This window comes from Nyctibius grandis, chromosome 1 (assembly GCF_013368605.1).
Source record: "Nyctibius grandis isolate bNycGra1 chromosome 1, bNycGra1.pri, whole genome shotgun sequence".
Taxonomy (NCBI): Eukaryota; Metazoa; Chordata; class Aves; order Nyctibiiformes; family Nyctibiidae; genus Nyctibius; species Nyctibius grandis.
This window is the reverse complement of record NC_090658.1, coordinates 1,704,277-1,726,645: the sequence shown is the minus strand read 5'-3', so window position 1 is coordinate 1,726,645 and position 22,369 is coordinate 1,704,277. Positions and strand designations below refer to the sequence as shown.

General features: G+C 44.9%; 1 protein-coding gene across 6 annotated transcripts in view; it reads right to left on the bottom strand.

Moving 5' to 3' along the window:
- The window catches only part of EML6 (EMAP like 6), a 112,867-nt gene that overhangs the window by 4,379 nt on the left and 86,119 nt on the right, over positions 1-22,369 (bottom strand). Inside the window, exons 28-43 of one of the 6 annotated variants that reach the window (XM_068402347.1) lie at positions 19,855-19,869; positions 18,615-18,623; positions 16,942-17,020; positions 16,016-16,145; positions 14,728-14,830; positions 14,384-14,400; positions 12,879-13,052; positions 11,963-12,171; positions 10,263-10,420; positions 9,460-9,574; positions 8,041-8,229; positions 7,183-7,355; positions 6,484-6,646; positions 5,691-5,794; positions 4,625-4,778; positions 4,209-4,309 (exon numbers count right to left, since the gene is read on the bottom strand). In XM_068402347.1, coding sequence (XP_068258448.1) covers positions 4,209-4,309; positions 4,625-4,778; positions 5,691-5,794; positions 6,484-6,646; positions 7,183-7,355; positions 8,041-8,229; positions 9,460-9,574; positions 10,263-10,420; positions 11,963-12,171; positions 12,879-13,052; positions 14,384-14,400; positions 14,728-14,830; positions 16,016-16,145; positions 16,942-17,020; positions 18,615-18,623; positions 19,855-19,869 — 1,893 coding nt within the window. Of the gene's footprint in view, positions 1-4,208; positions 4,310-4,624; positions 4,779-5,690; positions 5,795-6,483; positions 6,647-7,182; positions 7,356-8,040; positions 8,230-9,459; positions 9,575-10,262; positions 10,421-11,962; positions 12,172-12,878; positions 13,053-13,446; positions 13,468-14,383; positions 14,401-14,727; positions 14,831-16,015; positions 16,146-16,941; positions 17,021-18,614; positions 18,624-19,854; positions 19,870-22,369 lie in introns of all 6 variants that reach the window. The other 5 variants (XM_068402355.1, XM_068402338.1, XM_068402312.1 and 2 more) reach the window with 5 other exon arrangements.

Sequence of the window (22,369 nt, the reverse complement as noted above, 5' to 3'; positions counted from 1 at the left end):
CACAGGGACACACACACACACACATATGGTGACAGACGCACACACACACACACATGGTGACTGACACGGCCACGCACACGCACACACACACATGGTGACAGACACAGGGACACACACACACGGTGACTGACACGGCCACGCACACGCACACACACACATGGTGACAGACGCACACACACACACATGGTGACAGACACGGCCACACACACGGTGACAGACACGGCCACACACACACACACACACACACATGGTGACAGACACGGCCACACACACGCACACACACACGGTGACAGACACGGCCACACGTACACACACACACACATGGTGACTGACACGGCCACACACACGGTGACAGACACGGCCACACACACACGGTGACAGACACGGCCACACACACACACACACACACACACATGGTGACAGACACGGCCACACACACGCACACACACACGGTGACAGACACAGGGACACACACACACACATATGGTGACAGACGCACACACACACACATGGTGACAGACACGGCCACGCACACGCACACACAAACACACACGGTGACAGACACGGCCACACGTACACACACACACACATGGTGACTGACACGGCCACACACACGGTGACAGACACGGCCACACACACACGGTGACAGACACGGCCACACACACACACACACACACACACATGGTGACAGACACGGCCACACACACGCACACACACACGGTGACAGACACAGGGACACACACACACACATATGGTGACAGACACACACACACACACATGGTGACAGACGCACACACACACACACATGGTGACTGACACGGCCACACACACATGGTGATAGACACGGTCACACGCACACACACACACACATGGTGACAGACAAGGCCACACACACGCACACACACACGGTGACTGACACAGGGACACACACACACACACACACATATGGTGACAGACGCACACACACACATGGTGACAGACACGGCCACACACACACACACACACACGTGGTGACAGACACGGTCACACACACACACGTACACACACGGTGACAGACACGGCCACACATACACACACGGTGACTGACACGGCCACGCACACACACACATGGTGACAGACATGGCCACGCACACACACACACATGGTGACAGACACGGCCACACATACACACACGTACACACATGGTGACAGACACGGCCACACACACACGATGACAAACACGGCCACACACACACACACACGGTGACAGACACAGGGACACACACACACACACACACGGTGACAGACACGGCCACACACACGTACACACACGGTGACAGACACGGTCACAAACACACACACGGTGACTGACACGGCCACGCACACGCACACACAAACACACATGGTGACAGACGCGCACACACACACACATGGTGACAGACACGGCCACACACACACGTACACACACGGTGACACACACGGCCACACACACACGGTGACTGACACGGCCACACACACACACGGTGACTGACACGGCCACACACACACACGGTGACAGACACACACACACACACACATATGGTGACAGACGCACACACACACACGTACACACACGGTGACAGACACAGGGACACACACACACACACACACATATGGTGACAGACACAAGGACACACACACACATATGGTGACTGACACGGCCACACACACACGTACACACACGGTGACAGACACGGCCACACACACGCACACACACATGGTGACAGACACGGCCACACACACACACACACACACGGTGACTGACACGGCCACACATGGTGACAGACACGGCCACGCACACACACACACACGGTGACAGACATGGCCACACACACGTACACACACGGTGACAGACACGGCCACACACACACACACACACACACGGTGACAGACACAGGGACACAAACACACACACACACACACACACGGTGACAGACACGGCCACACACACGTACACACACGGTGACTGACACAGGGACACACACACACACACATATGGTGACAGACGCACACACACACACACATGGTGACTGACACAGGGACAAACACACACACACAGATATGGTGACAGACGCACACACACACACATGGTGACAGACACGGCCACACACACACGTACACACACGGTGACAGACACGGCCACACATACACACACACACACAGTGACAGACACAGGGACACACACACACACACACATATGGTGACAGACGCACACACACACACATGGTGACAGACACGGCCACACACACACACACACATGGTGACAGACACGGTCACACGCACACACACACACATGGTGACAGACACGGCCACACACACACACACACACATGGTGACTGACACGGCCACACACAAGCACACACACACACGGTGACAGACACGGCCACACACACACGGTGACTGACACGGCCACACACACACGCACACACACACGGTGACAGACACAGGGACACACACACACACACACATATGGTGACAGACACAGGGACACACACACACACACACACACGGTGACTGACACGGCCACACACACACACACGGTGACAGACACGGCCACACACACACACACACATGGTGACTGACACGGCCACACACACACACACATGGTGACAGACGGCCACACACACACGAACACACACGGTGACAGACACGGCCACACACACACACACACAAACACACACGGTGACAGACACGGCCACACGTACACACACACACACATGGTGACTGACACGGCCACACACACGCACACACACACATGGTGACAGACACGGACACACACACACACACACACACGGTGACAGACACAGGGACACACACACACACACACATATGGTGACAGACGCACACACACACAGTGACAGACACGGCCACACACACACACACACACGGTGACAGACACGGCCACACACACACACGGTGACTGACACGGCCACACACACACACACATATGGTGACTGACACGGCCACGCACACGCACACACACATGGTGACAGACGCGCACACACACACACACACATGGTGACTGACACGGCCACGCACACACACATGGTGACTGACACGGCCCCCCCCCCCCCCACACACACACGGTGACAGACACGGCCACACACACACGTACACGCACGGTGACTGACACGGCCACACACGCACACACACACGGTGACTGACACGGCCACGCACACGCACACACACACGGTGACAGACACGGTCACACATACACACACACACATGGTGACTGACACGGCCACACACACACGTACACACACGGTGACAGACAAGGCCACACACACACGGTGACTGACACGGCCACACACACGCACACACACACATGGTGACAGACACGGCCACACACACGCACACACACACGGTGACAGACACAGGGACACACACACACACACACATATGGTGACAGACGCACACACACACACGGTGACAGACACGGCCACACGTACACACACACACGGTGACAGACACGGCCACACACACACACACACACATGGTGACAGACAAGGCCACACAGACGCACACACACGGTGACAGACACAGCCACACACACACGGTGACAGACACGGCCACACACACATGGTGACAGACATGCACACACACACACGGTGACAGACACGGACACACACATGGTGACAGACACACACACAAACACACACGGTGACAGACACGGCCACACACACACGCACACACATGGTGACTGACACGGCCACGCACACGCACACACACGGTGACAGACACGGCCACACACACGCACACACACACATGGTGACAGACACGGCCACACACACGCACACGTACACACGGTGACAGACACGGCCACACAGACGCACACACACGGTGACAGACACGGCCACATGTACACACACACACGGTGACAGACACGGCCACACACACACAAACACACATGGTGACAGACAAGGCGACACACACACACACGGTGACAGACACGGCCACACACACACACACACGGTGACAGACAAGGCCACACAGACGCACACACACGGTGACAGACACAGCCACACACACACACGGTGACAGACACAGCCACACACACACATGGTGACAGACACACACACACACACGGTGACAGACACGGACACACACATGGTGACACTGAAACACAAACACACTCAGAGACACACACAAACACACACACTCAAACACCGACACTCTACCGGAGCAGTTACCTGCAGTCGTCCCCTCCTGTACTTATCACGTACTTGTCGTCGTGAGAAAAGCGGATGTTGGTGACGTGCGCCGAGTGCCCGAAGTACCGCTTGTGTTTGGCCTGGAGGACAGAGAGGAGCGGGTCGGGGTGAGCACAGTGGCGTTACTGAGGGCCTACGCTGCCTTGTGAGGGCAGACAAAATCCCCCCCCCCCAGCAGTGCGGTGTCTTCCAGCCCAGAGAAATCCCGGTGGTGGGACAGCGGCTGCCCTGTCACCCGTGAGCTGCTCTCCTGGGGGCAGCACAGTGAACTCCCCCGCGGGCCGGGCGCGGCCTGGCGCGGGCCTGCACCCCTTGGACGCCTTAAACTCGTACGCTCAGGAGTTTGGGCCCGGGGCAAAGCACGCTGTTTAGATTAAAATAAAGCAGCCACTTACAAATTTCTCTGTGCACGGGAAATCAAACAGTTTCACCAGGCCGAAGTCATCGCCTGTGACTATATTGAGGCCAGCGTGGGTCACACAGGCACAATTGACATCTGCTTTATCTGCGTTCCGCGGCCAAATGCCGATGACTTCGTCTCCAAGAATGCTGTTCCAAAAACAAGGTCAAAAAGAGCATTAGGCCATAAGGCTCACTCGCTGCTGCTCTTCCACAGCACGGGGAGGCAACACACCCCAGGAATAACATTTGCCACCTTTAAAATAAAGGCCCTTCCCTCTAAATCATTGCACTGAATGCAAGCTCGTCGTGGAGAACACAAGAACGCATCTTTTTGGTGGGACTCAAACCTTCTCTGCCCATAAATCCTGAGGTTTATCTCCTGTGAGACCCCTCCCATCATTTTATACAATGATTTCACAATGATTATACAATTATTTTTACAATGTCCCACTCCCACAATCCTTCAGGAGTCCTTAGAAATGAGTAATTTGGGGCAGATTTGGAAGAGTGGGAGGATTCTCACTTCTCCTGCAAACCTGCCTGTATTACCCCCACTGTCTCCTGTCAGATCTGCTTTTGGGATGTTCCACTTTCTACAGTAAGAGCACAGCCATAGCTTTGCCATCGTGTTGGGAGGGTCCTTTATAAATCCATGTCAGTGCACATATTTTAATGACACCCACACCTCCTTCCATAATACAATCAACTCATGTTTCCACGCCCCCTGTGCTGCTTGTGGTTGCTGATGTGGGGGGCCATGTGCCTCGCTGCTGGGGAGCCTGGGACGAACAGCAACAACCACTGTGGATCTATGGCAGCCCTTGGTGTTCCTACAGTAATAATTACTACAGACACCACCCAGCTACAAATGTGTGTAAAACACTACGCGTGTAAGCTAGCGCTTTGGGGAAGGGGAGTGTGTGCGCTTCCTCTCGCGGGTTTGCCAGACCCTGAGGACATCTCAAGCACTTGGTTTCCACCACCTGAGCTTGTGACCTGAGCTTAGCTCTGTGTCACGCCTGTCCCAGGCAGGCAGGACAGTGTTCGTTAGTTTTTTACCTTGTCCACGTGGCCCACGTGATCTTTTCTATCAATGCCAGATCCGTTATTTGCTTTCCCAGTGGTACCTCGTGAACTTGACGCTTGTAGGCACCCGTTGATACCTGAAAGTGAGGAAGGGAAAAGCGATAACTTTGCCACAAATACACCACAAATAGTCTCAACAGGTTTTATCAGGAAATAAACATCCAGGATAAAGCTGCTCTTTTTCCCTAATTAGCTAGAATTCATTATATGCAATATGAAGTTATATTAGAGGATGTTAATTGAATGAGGTGTGCCTATGCATACTGCACAGCTTGCAGATTTCCCTTCAGTTATATACTCTGCTTTATTTCAATCCAACTTTACTAAATCAGAAGAATTTCAGAAGAAAAGCTCACATATTAATTCAGCTATCATATGCATCATACACAGAACTGTTTCTATATTGTTAGCATCCACAATTTCTTTCTCAGTGTTGTACCTTTCCCTCAAATTGAGAGAATACTTTGCCTTTAGCACACTATTAATCCCAGGAGGGAACTGAGCCATGTTGCTGCAGTGGGAGATGCAGAAGCCAGGGGAAGACCCCAGTATGTAGAAGGGAAGAGAGGACTTCAGACAGAGCTCTGTGAACATGCTAAAGGCAATCCGAGTTATCCGCCTACCCCAGAGGCTTTAGGGGCACCTTGACCTTCAGAACATCTTTGGAAAGCCTCCCCCACCCTTCCGTACCTCCCCCTCGTTATCACGTCCGATAACAGGCAGGTCACAATAAATACAAACAAACACGGGTCTGCCTGAGACATACCTGGATGTACCTGCTGTCGGCAGAGAAATCCATCTGTACGACAAAGCTCGCGATGTCTTTGCAGTAGCCGATTCGGTTTAGGGTTGTACCTTGAGTGAGATCATAAAAATCTACAGTATGTTCTTGTGAACCCACTGCCAAAAACCTGTTATCTGGGCTGATCCTAGACAATAAAACACGGAACGGGGATATAATTTACTGTTTCTGTGCCAGATTGCCTTTTGCTTCTCATGTTAACACAAGAGAATAAATCTCTTTTACTGGACAACAAGAAAAACCTTCTATCAATAGCAAGACTGAATCCAAACCGAGCCTCGACGTGTGATAGATGAGGAAGACTGAGGATATCGTATGTAGCTGACTGATGTGAATATTAATTCCCATAATCACAGCTCCACAGTGTACAAATTACTAGCTATATTCAAGTGGATAGAACTGAATTAATCACAGGAAAAAAAAAGTGTGTATATACCAGATATATAGTGTTATATACCAGATATACAAGCTTTAGGTATACGTAAATATAAGCATTAGGTGTGAGTAAGGCCATAAGTCAGCCAGCAAATGTATTTCCTTATTTCATGCAGGTATCAACAAATAGTTACAAAAAAAATCTGGAAATCAACTTGGAACTTGAGGGACTTTTTCTTGAATAAGGGCTGTGTATTTCGAGATCTTCAGCTGAAATTGCTGCCATACCTGATGTCCTGAATTGCAGACTTCCTGTCACGTTTTTTGCCCCAAACCTTCAAGCTGTTTACCAGTAAAATAACGAATTCTCCATTCCTCATGCCAATTGCAACCATCTCCCCGTCGGGACTGTACGCGGCACACCTCGCTGGGTGACCCAGATTCACTTTGTTCAGCAGTTTCTGCATTAACAAAAGCGACAGGCTCACACCTCCCCTGGAGAACACCACCAAGCACATGGAAAGTTTCCACACACAAAGTCTAAAAGACACTTATTGAAAGCAAATTGTCTATAGTTTCCTCTAAATATAAATCTGAAATCTCACATCAAAAATCACGTCCCACCAGGCATATGTCACAAAACAGCCTTCAAAATATAGATGTAATTCAGATGGGAATTACATGTTTGCATCTATCTTGTTGCAGGGTGACTTCAAGTTCTACATGAGAAGGAATACTATTTAGGAGAAAAGGCTGAAAATCAATTTTCTGTTGTGTTTGAAAGGGGACTTTGATAGCTTCTCCAGCTGTGGATTGGGGTAGGTTTTCTCCATTTGATTTGCTATGTGAAAACATACCAGAATGCTCTTGCATTTTCACTGATCTGACTGTATTTATACTATATTCATATTCCATATTAAAAATGATCCCTGTTAGCTCAGGGAACTACCTTGTGAAAAGGTTTAGGTAGGCTAGCATAAGCAGAAACCAAGGACTTACCTTTCCACATGGCCACAGAGCAGGAAAAAAGCAACCATACCCAAACAAGAGGAACTCTGCTGCCATTACGTGGCTGCTCAAAGGTGTGTTGAAAAAAGATAAAATGATCATTTTTCATGCTATACTTCTCAATTTAGTGATACTCACTTTGTCAGCCAGGTCCCAGATCCTCGCTGTTCCATCATTACTTGCAGAGATAACTATGTCTTTTGAGGGGTGAGTTGCTAAGCCCCAGATTTCCCCTTCCATGTGACAGTCAATCAACAAGTTTGAAGCAGCGTTTTTTTCTCCTACTTCAAGGATTTCTCCATCTTTTGTTCCCACTAAAATTTTCCCCTGTTTGTAGCCAAAAAAAAAGGATGAGAGATGGGTTGTCAGTGTAACAGAATATATCACTAGCAGGGAAGTGCCGATGTGTTGCAGAAGCATCTGTGATAACTCCTCCTGATTTACACTGCTCGCTCATGCAGCACCTTAAAAACAGGAGAGTAAAACACTGGCACTTTCACATCTTGAGATCTGATACCACGTTCTGGTGTTACTGGTGAGTGACCATGCTGGATTCCCACCTTGCCATTAAGGATTTTAATTCAGTTTACGTACGAGTTGGCAAAGCATGATTCTTGTACCTTTGAGGTGACTAAACGTAATATTTGGGCAATAATTAAAAAAAACCAAAACAAAAACAGGGTTTAGGCTCAGTTCAACTGTCTAAGAGCACCCTGCACCTCCTCCAGCCATACTGTCATCATCTCGATTGCAAGAGCTTTCTCGGCAAATACTTGGAAAAAGCATAAATAGATACAGTTTGGAATTGGTTAATGGCTACTTGATTAGAAATATAAACCAACATTCCTGAGTGGTGTTATCAAAGAGCACGGCACATTCCTGAGCCTTGACACACGAAGGTAAGTAGAGACCATTTCATAAAGCGTTAGGCTGGACAGATACCCACTGATGCAGTAACACTCCTGCATCATCACATGCTCCTTTCACAACATTCACAAGTACAATAGTGATTTTAGCATCTCAGGTTACTCAGTTACTTCTATTGTCTCCCACTTTACCAAAACTTAAAATCAAGCAGCAATTCTCAGTGGCAACTTGTTTTATTTGTGACTTTAAAATAATAATAAAAAAAAAAACTAGGATCCATTCTGCTGAACTGAAGCACCTGAGCTGGGCCTCCACTTCACGGGAAGCAAACCTGGTAAAGCAGGTACCTAAGTTCCTTTTGTCATTCGAAAAGAAAGGTGGGAGGCAAGGTCCTACCCTGGTGAACTATGTTCCTACACTGCACTGTTCTTTAGAGGCCTTCAAAGGCCTTTCCCTCTCCTTGCTGACTAGAGGAAAGGCAGGCACTCAGCAGCAACGTGAGCCTCGTGCAGTTTAAAGGCCATCGCTGAGCTCGGGAAGACAAGTGAGGGCATGTCTCTAGGCAGGCAGAGGAAGCCTCCTCCGTAACTTCACAGAAGTCTTCTCCCATACGCCTCCCACCCAACCTCCCCAAGAACAGCACGCAGTGACGGTGCCAAACCGAGCGCTCTGCCACGCCAGCTCACTCACCTTCCCTCTGCAGACGGAGCGCACGCACTCGATGAGCTGGCCTGTCTCAAGCTGAAATGCTCGGCACCGTTTCATCTCTTGATCCCACAGCTTCACAGCTCCCCCTTCTTTAGTGCTGAAAAGAAGTGTGTTGTGTTAGCCAGATGTCTCCTTCTGCATAGGCTACAACAAATCCCATATGTAAATCCCATCAGTATTTTTCTCATTAAATAATAAAACACACATTGAATCACCTTCTTCTGTATTTAAAGACACCTCACTATTGTGCAACGGAAAGTAAATAATACAAAATTCAATGCTATCGTACTTCATGTTTTAAACAGTATCATGGCTAATTTGTAAAACCCAAATTATTCTCTTGTCACTTAATCGCAAATCTGTGTCACCAAGATAAGCTCGGCAAATATGTTACTTATAGTAAACAGAAGAACAGAGTCTGCACTGGGAGAGGTTGTCTGTAGTCTGACAGAATTAAAAAATTAGGAAAAAAACCACTTACGCCAGGCTGGCAGGAGCTCAGGCGACAAGGAGCTTATGCTGGTGTTCATATCAATTGCTAATTTGAGGTTCCCTATGTCCTTTGCACGTAACGTGCATTACTGTGACACTCGAGTGTCCTACTTACTAGTCCTTCACTTACTAAGACACCCGGGCACATCATGTAAAATTTAGATTGAAGCTGCCACAGCAGAGATACCGTTTCTCTCTGGGAAGCACTGTGCATGTCTAGGGTACTGCATAAATAAAACATATCACGTGAGAGCGACACAAGTCGTGCACTTCAGGGAGATGGTGTGTCTTACGGTCTCTCCTTCCCTCCTGTAACGATGAGTCCATCTCGAAGCGTTGTGTACATGGTGAACACTGGCCCCGTGTGAGCTTTTGCCACAAGTCTAATCAGAAAATGATCCTTCCAGACGTAGACATCTCCATTTATGGCACCAGTAAACGTAAGGTTATTCTGCAACAGATAGCAATGATCACTGATATAACAAATACCTGAGCATTTTTGTTCAGCTTGAGTTAAAATTCTTTTAGCTACTCTGTTTCCTGAGAAAAGTCAACTATGCAATGAATGTAGGAATTAAAACCATCTGCATCAGGAGAATGAGTTTAATGACTGCACTGGTGTTTCTTTGAGGTGTTATAAATCACAGGGGTCCCAGCATAGGGCACGTTCATGGTGGGTGAACCCTTTCGGGCAGGGGTTCAAATGGGTCTCATGTTCTGCAACAAACAGCACCAGTGTCTGTTGAAGGAACTGGGGGAAAGAAGCCCCAGAATGACTCTCTACCCTTTGAGACAAAACCTTAGTGTGGCTGTATCCCAGCACCACCTGTTGGCTTTGGCATTGGCATTAGATGGACCGGGATGAGAATGAGTGAGGTCCATGGATGTATGAAGAAGCAGAGGGTATGTGCACAGCCCCTTCTCTGGGAAGAGCAATTTACTCGTGCTCCTGGGACAGGGCCTCATACTTCCAGTGGGATTCAATGACACATACTTGAGGAAGAAAAAACCATCCTGCATGAATGACATATGCTGCTAGAGTGGAGTTCATCTGCTGGTTTTGAAGGTGTCCCTTAGAGGACGTTAGTTTTATTATTTTAGAAAAGAAAATGTCTGTTTCTCCTTGGAAAGTATGGACAAGCCATTTGTTTGGTCCAATATTACATTCTGCTGCTTTTTTTAAAACAATTTTTGTGGTCTTTAGTGTCCATTACATTTTATACTGGATAATGCCCTTGGAATAGAAAGAGATGTTTAGTATTAAGCAATTTTTGATAATAAAGTCACTTGTTTGGGCACAAGGATGTGGATTTGGGAGCCTAATTTTATACACTCATGTTTCACACATTAGTACTATTGTCGAGGGTGGATAATTAGGAGCAAGGGTTTTCTTTGAAACAAATCACCAGGTTTGTATAATTTATGCTTAACCTTTGCCCAGGTAATTTCTACGGGGTTTCTGGATGAAGCAGAAGCTATTTCAGGCTGTTACCAGTATCATGGTACCACTGCCTTTTCACTGTTAATATGCATTTTTTTCCTTAACTATTAAGTATAAAGCACAGTGCTGTGGTTCCTTAATGATCATAGAGGGGAGTATTATACAGTCACCATTTGTTGGATCACTAGCATATGTCATAACACTGTCAGTGGAAAAAAAGGTTGCAGAGCCTATACACAAAATAGCAATATTCCATTTTTCCAAGTTAACCACTGAAGTGCTAGATAACTAGCAAAGTAAAAAAACAAAAGCCATGGCAGCTGATGCTGCAGGCATGCACAGACACTAATAAAAAATATTCACTGACAGAGAAAGCCAACCCAGTTTAGAAAGCCTGCACGAGGATCTAAAGGTGCACAAGTTTCACATTAAAAGTTTGACTAATAAGCAAGAGCTCTGTCCACACTGACCCAGATTTCAACAAAGGAAATGGACACTTGAGGTTTAATAAAAAAGTATTATAAAATTCTGTAGCAAGTAATGTGAACTCACTGCTCCGAAGGCAACAGAAAGCATGGTTTGCATTTTGGCATCTTCCATGGACCCAATGACTCCTTTCTTACACAGCAAGGCACTGCCAGCCAACGTCCAGAACTTCATGTGTTTGACCCCGACAGACACAAACTGCGTGTCTGAGTCTGGGCGGAACTCGACAACGAATATCCTCTCCAGGTGTCCTCCCCTGCTAGCAACTTTAGCCCCTGTTTTAATCAGAAGGATAAAAATAAAGTTAAATTCACCTGAAAAATTAAGCTCTGATATGATTTTATAAAATAAATTGAGCTGGTATTGGATTAGAGAACTGTCCCCCAGATGCTGAAAGCTAAGCAAATCCCAGCATTATTCAGTGTATGGAGCATGTGAATTCATGCAGCCTGCGAGGTCACTGGTTATTCCATTGCATCTGACAGCTTTAGGAAATGAACATGTACATCTTCATAGCGTGATTTGTCTCCTTGGTCAGGGACATAACACCACAGACATTTTGTATGTCATCAATGAGCTACCATCTGGTGAAACATCTAAGGAGCTGAGACACTTCTCCTCTCCCCTCCACCATTTCTGAAGATGATAACTCTTTTCTGGAAATGACTTCCCAAAGGTCTATCTATGGCGTAGAATTTAAAGTTCAAGTGTTTTAGGAGGAAAAAGAAAATACTTTCCTTAATCTCATGGAATTTTATACTAAACAACATTTTTCCTTAACTTCTATTTACAATAGAAGTGTAAAACATTTTTTTATTCATAATTTCAAGCATTTTGCTATCTCCTTTAACTGACTTTGTGACTTTAGGGAGCCATGATACACAGAGCAAGAACAGAAATCTCTTCCAAAGACTTGAAAGGCAAAGCAAACAATTGCACATAGTTCTGTTAGGATGAAGCAACACGATTTTTCCAGAGTTACCTTCTTGCCACCTCCACACTGTGATAGTGTGTTCTGGATCAACTCCCACTGAAACCAGAAGTTTGCCAGTTGCACTGAAGTTCACGTAGTTGACCCCTTTGGTGTGGAAGCAGCGCAGCATTGAAATCGTTTGCTTACTCATAGCATCCCATACATGAATTGTGGGGGTTGTACCTACGTGCAAAAAGATGGATTAAAAGAGCATTTTTAGAGTTTTAGCATTTCCAGAGTTCAGCATCTGGAAAGCTTCAATGCAAAACAGGCATTTTTCAAGAACATTTAACCTAAACAGACACTTATAAGTTGTGGGGTTTTCCTTTGTTTTAAGATTAACATTACTCAAAAAAAAAAAAAATCATAATTGCTTGCAAAACACCGGAGGAAATCATTGTATTTCATGAAGTAAGACAAATTCTAAACGAACAACATAACGTTTATGAAGAACCTCATGCAAAATAAATTGTCTGTAGATGTGTCACTTGTATCCGCGATCACACAGATACAACGAGGTAACATGAAACTTTTACATAACTCTGCTGACTAAAATCCACAAACGAATCAGCCTTACCTGGAAATTCTGTCATATCACCTGCATTGTGAGAGCAATGGCAAATGAGGAAGCACCAAGGGAAAACAATAGGTGAAATAAGTCATGTTTCTAATGCTGAAGTGCCAGCATCGGCACCAGAAGGAAAAAAAAAATTAAAAATTTGAAAATGGATATGGATTAAATCAACAAAGCAAATAAGCAGGAATATTGTTGAACTTTTTTGGGTATATTGCTTTTTATACACAAATATCGCAACAATATTTAGTACTTTTGAGTTTTAAAAATGGTATTTAAAAGAAACGCTAGAGACATGCAGTTTTTTAAAATCATTACATTTAAAAGCGAAAGGAATCTGTAGTTGTACAGAATATCAACCAAAATCAGAAACACTGATTTCATGGGCTCTTATTGACAGACTAGAAAAAGGGCCTTTAACAGTCACCCTTCCCGTGTCATAGAAATCAGCATTTTGAACTGGAGCTCTGACAATACGTATGGATTTTTGTGTTTACACAGTATCCAGATTGCAGAGAGAGCACTCAGTACAGGTGGCAAGGGTGGCTCGCTAAGGTGTCCATCTACCACCGATCTTCTGCCCCCTGTTAAGTTCCTTGTTACAGGAGTTACGGACTTGAGGCTCCTTCCAGAATGACACCATTCCTTGTCATGAAGTTAATCATTCCAGGGTTAAGTTGGTTTCAGTGAAAGGCACAACAGGTCCTTCTCAAGGCTTGGGACAAAGGATCCTGCAATTCCCACACAAGGTTTACTCCTGCAACAGGTCCTAGGGGACCTAACAGGACTCTCCATGTGGAGAACAAACACATAAATACACATGGTTTCTCAACGGACCCCTTATGTGTCGTAATTGCTGTTGAGGTTTCACTCTATTTCTTTCCTTTTCCATACCGCTTTTGTACTTCTGCACAGGAAATTCTCATCATTGTATTTTCACTGCTAAGCATTTTACTGCTAAACAGTGCCTTGGACACAGGAAGAAAAGAGGGAATTCTATAAATCTTACGATTACAGACTGATGAGATAATTTAGTGCAGTTTATCAAAGCTTGCTTTCTGAAATATGATTACACTGCAATTAACTCTAAAATCCAGTGACTCACAATCAGAGGTGAAACTGAAATCATGAGATCCTGAAGCTTGATCACCTTTTTAAAATCAAAGAAAAAGTTTGAGGACAGTAACACTGGCACGTCCTGGTAAAGTTCCTACACAGAAAAGCCCAAAATAAATCAGTGCCCCTGATAATTTTTGAGTAAAGCTTTGTTATATGGAGAGTCACCTACCGATCTGGCTGGTAGCCACAATATTTTTATACTTTGGGTGCTGATTCACAGTTAGGCAGAGAATGTCATCAGTATGCTCCAGGTAGAAACTCTGACTACCTAATAAAATCCAAACATGTTTTTATTCACAACAGCATCAAAGAAAGCACCACCGCTGAAACAAAGAATATTCAGGCAGCTTGTTGTGACACTCACGCTGTGCTCTCCTGGGGATGGATGGGCGTGGGGCAGTAGCTACATCGACAGCTGCTCTGCTCTATTCCCATGCCCCAAACGCACTATGAATGTAACCATAAACACAGATATATATAAAAGTGATATTTGGTAAACTAGCTATGTCCAGGGAACCAGGAATGGGCCCAAGAGTCACCCTGTAGCCTCCTGTAACTGCACGGAAAAGCAAAACTGGCAAACGCAGGGCCCGGGTTGCCCAGTAAATCGAAGCAGTCGGTGGGAAGCAAAGTGGAGAGCAAAGCTCTGTGAAGTCTGCGCTTTGCAATACCCTCCCAAGGGAAAGAGGCCAAAAAGAGCAATGGGACTGGGCCTCCCAGCTGCACGGGTCAGAGGCCGTGCTAGGACTGGAGTCCCCAAAGGTCACCAGATGTGACAGCATTTCTGCCTCCGCCCCTCCTCGGCAGCAGAGCTGCTGAGCGCACCGCTGTGGCACCAAGAGGGAATAAAATAAAGCCCAAATTCCTTTAATTCCTGTCCTTGTTTCTTAAGATATATGAAGAATATGGACGTGTTGGTGCTACAACTTGGGGCAGATACATTTTTTGTGTTTTTCCTCCTTTTCATTACCCAAAAGGCACAGAATATTTCTACCCCGTCCAAACAGCAGCTTGCTCACACTGTATTGCATCAAAACGTACCCTTCCCTGGAGCACAACTTTGCTAAAGCAACTCAAAATGGAACAATGGACGTTACTGCTCCCAGTATTTCTGGAGGTACTAGACATTTCATAACCCAGGCTCTCTCCTGTGAGAAAGCCCTTCCTGTGTCTTCAGTGGGGATTTTAGCAAGGCATAGCTGCAGAAATGGACCAGGTTTTTATTACACTCCCTAGAAGAATCTCAGACCTGCCAAAAGGAACAGGGTGGCTCTACAGGGTGACCTGAACACAAGAAATTGTCAATCTGATACAACAGCCATCTAAAATTTTTTTTGTGTTATTTATCCAGATGCTAAATGTGAGAAAGTTACAGGAAAGTAAGACATTCAATCAGGAATATTGTACTTGTGCAGCATTTTTTATCTCAAAGTATCGCTTCAAGTTGAATTACCAGTAGAAAGATTTTGAACTATGCCTGCTGCAGCAGTGTGGAAAATAATATCAGCACCATCATTTAGGTAATGAAGGTTGTTGCGGCAATCAAATCCTCTGTATCCAAAAACATGGTCTAGAGCCAGCTCCTAGTCAAGTAAAACAAAAAAGAAAGAATAAGAGTCAAGTGAAAGAAGAAACAAGGAGATGACAGAGCTTGGATCACATAAGCACAGTTCTAAAGCAATCACACGAGCTACAAGTACCTTGTAGAGGCAACAGAATAATTAAACAATAATTAATCAGTTATTCCTGTTGTTCTCCTAATTTATTGAGGCACGACATTCTCAGACTATCCACAACACTGTAATTGGTCAACTAAGGCACCGCATTTATATTACTATTTCTTTAATAATTCAGCCAGCTGAAAACGTTTTGTTTCTGTAAATTTCCATTCAAAATATAGACAACTTACAAAAAAAGGGCCCATTTTATTCTCTTCCCATCACAGTTTAATAGCTCTGTAGGGTATCAGGCATTTGTGATCATCTTCTACTTTAAGAGTCTTCAAAAATCATTCTTGTAAACCACCACATTTCAACAGACCAAATTCTGACCTTTAAGCCCTTATAAGAAGCAAAGGCAGGCTGAAAGTAACTCTACAATTAACACATCAATTAGAGGTGTAATTTCAGCTTACAATAAGCAATTGCCAAGGAAATGTCCTCCAGACAACCAGTAACGGTTAAGGGATTGTTGTTCGTGTTGCTTTTATAGCCCACTCTACCTGCCCTTCAAATTAAGAGACAAATTTTGAAAAGCATTTTCTAGAAATTTCTTTCTCTTCTAAAGTCATTAACATGACTTTAGCTGCCCTCAAAACAGGGATGAATTTCACCCAGCACATAAGACTTCTAAAGCAAATGAAAAACTATTAAGCCTGACCTCAACCAGTTTCTTTTTTTTATTGATGTTGTTCTTTTGCAGTTTTTCAGGTTGAGGAGCAGCTCTGCTCACTGGCGGCCTGGAACAAACATTTAAGAGAGTCAATACACTTGAAAGCAAAATAAAACCTCCAAAACCACAGCAGATGTTTTGTGTGTGAACAGGGAATGGCCAAGTGCAACTACATGAGCTCAATGCGTAGCTTTTTTGGGAGTTGTACAATAAACTGACTAAAATCACATGCATTCTGATGGGAAGAGCAGAAATAACATGGATGTAGATTTTGTGGATGAGTGGTAGAACAGACCACTGTACAGCAATTTTATTTTTTTAAATCATTATGATTTAAATCCATGGGAAAACCCTTGACTAGTAAATGCTGGTAAATTGTTGCTTTCTGAAAGGATCTAGAAGTTTTTCTACAGCTGGCAGTTGACCTTTCCCCAGCCTCGCTTCTTCTGAGAAACTCCATCACAAAACCTTGACAAGACTTTATTAAAATCTTCTCCAAACCGTATTAGAGATAAAATGATTACATTTTAAAATGTACAAGTCATTCATCCCTGCGAATTTAACAGAGACTAAGGCCAGCAAAGCATTTTTATATAATTACAGTTGCTGAAAGTAGCTAAAAAGACAAATGTAGAACACAGACTGAAACAAAACTCGAGCAAATGGTCTTTGAAGACAGATAACCTTTCCTGCCACTATCTGAGTTGGTCCTTCCAAGAAAAGAAGAGGCACAAACCAGAGAGGAGCAGAGGGAGCTCAGCCTCTGGACATTCCTGACCTTGCAAAATAATCAAATGCTGCCGCACAGGCTCCACTTTGGGTGGCCATTGTGTTAATCTAAGCACAATGATCCTCCCTTTCTGCTCACAGAAATTCACGAGGGTTAATTCTAACCCTGCCAACAGCAGAACAGAGCCATGACAACTGCCCTGGGTTACTGGAGAAATTAGCCCATGGAAACCTGGCCGAGATTCTTTATTGTGTCTGAACATCTCTTACTGAGGAAACAGGTCTTGCTAGAGGGTTGGGGTAGAAGTGGTGATGGAAGAAGAATAAACAGAGGTATTATGGTTAAAGGCTTGTTCCAAAACATCACTTGATGGCTGCTGTTAGCACTACAAAACCCACCCCACTGCGTGCCTTTAAACTCCAGTTGCAGATTCTGGAGACGGGGTTAAACGACAGTGGGGTTCTGTAGGTAAAAAACCAAAATGCCTCGCCTCCATTTATTTAATAAACACTCTAATTTGGAAAGTGTTTCCCCAGTTTAAGATTTCAAAAAGGTGTGAACTTGATATACATTATACATGCTCTGAAAATTAGATTGTTCTTGTCCTTATAGTGTAACTACCATTAATTCTCATTTTGCAGAAGAATGAAATCCCTTTTGCTCAGAGGGAGCTGCTTGTTCTGGAGTTGTATTTTACGGAAGGTATTAAAGGCAACAACTGACAAAATGCACAGCTAGAGCACTCATTGCTACACAGCCAGAACACTTATTGCAGGAGTAAGTAGCCTGAAAATCTGAGCTCTAAACAAGACAGAGCAAAGCTGGAGGTAAACAGACTAACCCACTTCTCAAGCAAACACGCAAACTCACTATGTACTAGCAAAGGACATTAGCAGGTGATCTTGTGACATTAGAAGAGTGAAAGAGTTACCTTGATCCCCTTGTAAGCAGCAAACAAAGCCAAGTAAGAAACTTAATACAGTTCAGGTGTACTTCTGAGCACTTTACTCATGCACAAGCATTTTTAGAGTTGATCAGTCATTCCTTTGTGGCACACAACATGCTATTCGAGCATGCCAGCAAGAACTAAAACAGAAATTAAAGAGTGCACCAGTCTACAAACGCAGAAACATCATACCCTGGCATCACTGGGTATCCTCTGAACTAAAGATCCTACAGGGCGGAGGGAAAAAAGGCAGCTCCCTCCATGCTTCCTGCACGCTTTGTACTGAAGGAGAACACGATTCCGTGTGGTTATTTTCACGTGCCTGACGGGGATGGAAACTGGTAGGAACTTCACAGTCTCATGAGCACTGCTGAGAATTTCACACAATGAAGGCTTGTTTTCTCCCCTAGTTCAGCCTGCAATTTAGCCTCCTCATTGTTCAGGGGTAGGCCAGCTTCCTCACCGGGACAGCTCGTTCTCTTTTGTCCCTTTGTGTTCTGTGGGAGCCTCCACCGAGTCACGTTACACAACCCTCAGGGTAACTGGGCTGAACACCAGCGCAACCACCAGCGGGGAGGGGGTGGAGGAAATCATTACAAAACTTAATTCTCTTACAAAACAAAATCAGAATGTGATGCTACAACAGCAAAGGCCATTTCAGCCCAGATTTACTAAGGCCTTTGAATCAGCACTTACGAAAATAATAAATCATTTTCTTGTATGCCTCCTGCTCTTCTTTCTGTTTTAGTGGAATTTTTAAATGGATCATTTTTACATTTCTTTACCTAGGAACATCAGTTAAAGTTGATGACAAGAGCAAGCCAAAATTGTTGATGAAAGCAAGGGAACACTACCACTATGACATGATGGATAATCACTAGATTGTAAGCATGAGATTTAATTTGGAAACACACACATACACTTTTATATATATCTAGTCACAGTACACACAAACACAAATGTTGTGTGCGTTCATATATACATGTACATGTATATATACACACACGTATGCATTCATTGCCTTATCTTAATAAAACAAATGTAAAGCAGCATCAAATTCACTTCCATTTTTAACAAGTCTGTGACTACACCTGATTTATTTTGGTACATAAGGTGGCAGTGGCAAGACAAGAGGTTTGCACTGACCCTTTTTGAGCTATGCAATCTGCATTGTGCATTCACAGCGACCTGTGCTTTTTCTGGGCTGCGTGGTGTTCGTACTTACTTGACAATTCCCTGCCTCCAAAGGAAAGCAAGTTAAAACATAATACAAGCATTAACGGTTTCTTTCCAGTAATTTAAAATAAATGTGCTTATGTTACATTACGGGATGAATGAGGTCCAGGAAAGATAAGACACAGTCAGACATTAGAGGGCTTTCAGTTCTTTAGATACTGCGAATACAGCAAATAAAATTTCTGTTACTAATGGTTATCTTGGTGATACACAAGTATGCACGGTTATAAAGCAGTGAGCTAACTCCACATTTAAACTGACAAAATCTCACCCACTGGCTTTATGGGTCTTGGTGCAGAAATGTAAAAAGGTACAAGTGACAATTCATTCCCTCTCGCCTACCCGAGAATGCTACCTGAAAGGGCCAAGAGCGATGAGTAGGGAGAGGAGCCTAAATCACAGTGGGGTGAACAGGCAGACTAGGACAGAGAACAACAGACAGACATACCGAGAGCTGGGGGGGAAAGGGAAGGGGGTTTGGGAAGAGTGGAGCACCTTGAGGGAGAAAAGAGATGTGATCTCAGCTAATGAGGCCAGCATGAGGGGGGGGAAAAGTTAGACCCCTTTAGATGGAAAATAAAGGGAGAAAAAGCAGACCAAAAATTGTTCTGATAAATCCTATGGGGCAGGGATAACCAACTCTTGTTTTTAGAGCACGTGGCATAATTGCTGTGTGATGAGAAACGCTGTCTGCATCAGTAATAAATTGGCAAGAACACAAATACTCTGTTCTGAGGCCAACGGGAACAGAATTGGATCTTCAGAAACAACGTTGCATAAAAGCGACAAACAATGAGGTTCGGAGCAGGGACAGGTGGACAAAAATGTCCTGACACCGAGAAGGTGAGGGGCTGGGCCCAGCAGAAATGGGGAGAGAAGAAGCTGAAGAGAGTCCAAATGGGGGACTAATGTGTGCATTTAGATGGCCACTAACTGGAGAGGACACATACTTGGACGTGACACAAAACTAAACATGAGCAGGACTGCTCCCAAGAAGAGAAAGCAAGGTTCACAGAGAGGAAGGACTGCTGGTAGGTTTGTTTGGATGAGAGAATTAAAAATCCAAGATTTAAAAAAATGTACTGTGCATTTCAGAGAAATGCAAAAGTAGCTTTTAAAGTCTGCTTCCACCAGCCGACGGGAGGGGACTCCCAAGGGCCTAAACTGCTGCAAAACTCCTCGAGCTTTAAGAAGTGATTAAAAGGTATTGTGAATACTAAACCCATCCCAACACACATAGAAGTTTTACATACAACTTTTCCTGCTGTTACTTTTCCTTTACATTTCGTGGATAACACAAGACAACACAAAAGAATAGTATTCACTATGAAATAACCTACTCTAAGCAAAACTGAAACAAAACTAGAGGGAAACATCAACTGTAATCTTATTTTTTCAAAGCATAGCACTGAAAAAGCCTTACCCTGGTTACAACATTTATGATTTCACATGTATGCTGATGCACTCTTTAAAAAAAAAAAGGCATTGCAGAAGGTATGCTGATAGCCATGTTTGTATTTGGTAAGGGAAGCTAGTCATCGCATTCACATGTCATTCTAGTTCAGTCTCCAAATGTGAAACGAGCAGAAAAGCAGATTAATAAGAAGGATAATCAGTTCTGAATGAAATCTGAAGGCCTTTATTTTTTAACAAGTTTATTGTTCTAAACATCTTGTAAAGCTGTTAAACTCAACAACTATTGTAAACAGGCTGGCCCTACTGCACCGAGAGCTGCCACAGGGAATCCACTGGCCAGCCAGGGCTGCCTGGGAGATCCCTCAGCCCCCTTGGCCAAAGCCAGCTTCAGGGAACACGTTGGCACATGGTTTGGGCAAAACCTACATTTCTGTCTTTGAGCTGAAAAGTTTTGAACCCCTCAGGTAATGAGACTTCAGGAGAACTCTCTCCATATACTGCCAAGGCATCAGAACCAACCCAACTTTAGTACATTCTGGAAGGTCTCTCTCTCCTTAGGCTTCTCTCGGGGTTTGTGATCATGTTTGAGAGGAAGAGCCTTTACAATTTGTTTTGTCATTCCTTACATGAACTCTGGTGTGTTTTGAAGTTGTGCTCATTGTATAAGCAAAAATAGTCAACAGATAGTATATGGAGAACTTTTGGGCTGGAGATAAAATAGAATAGGCAGGTCCTTCCCTGCATAACAAAACCTATCAGGAACAACGCCTTTTCAACACATCCTGGACTACAGCCTACACAACCCTCAAAAAAACCTGAGTGTTTTGTGTCACCCTCAGTGCAGAGAGCTCAAGTTCAGAGAGAACCGTTGGTAACACGCTGTGCGTTGTGACCGTTGGCACCCCTCAACTCCACACCCACTGAGTGGCACACAAGTGAAAAAGACCTTTGGGCCAGCTTTGTGCTGACCTGTGGGAGAAGTGAGATTGACTCTGGGTTCAGTAGGTTGGCAGGGACTGTAAAAATACCAGTCACAAAGTGTTCGAGCCTTGGGGCCAACTGTGATGAAACCAGCACGCTGCCAAATA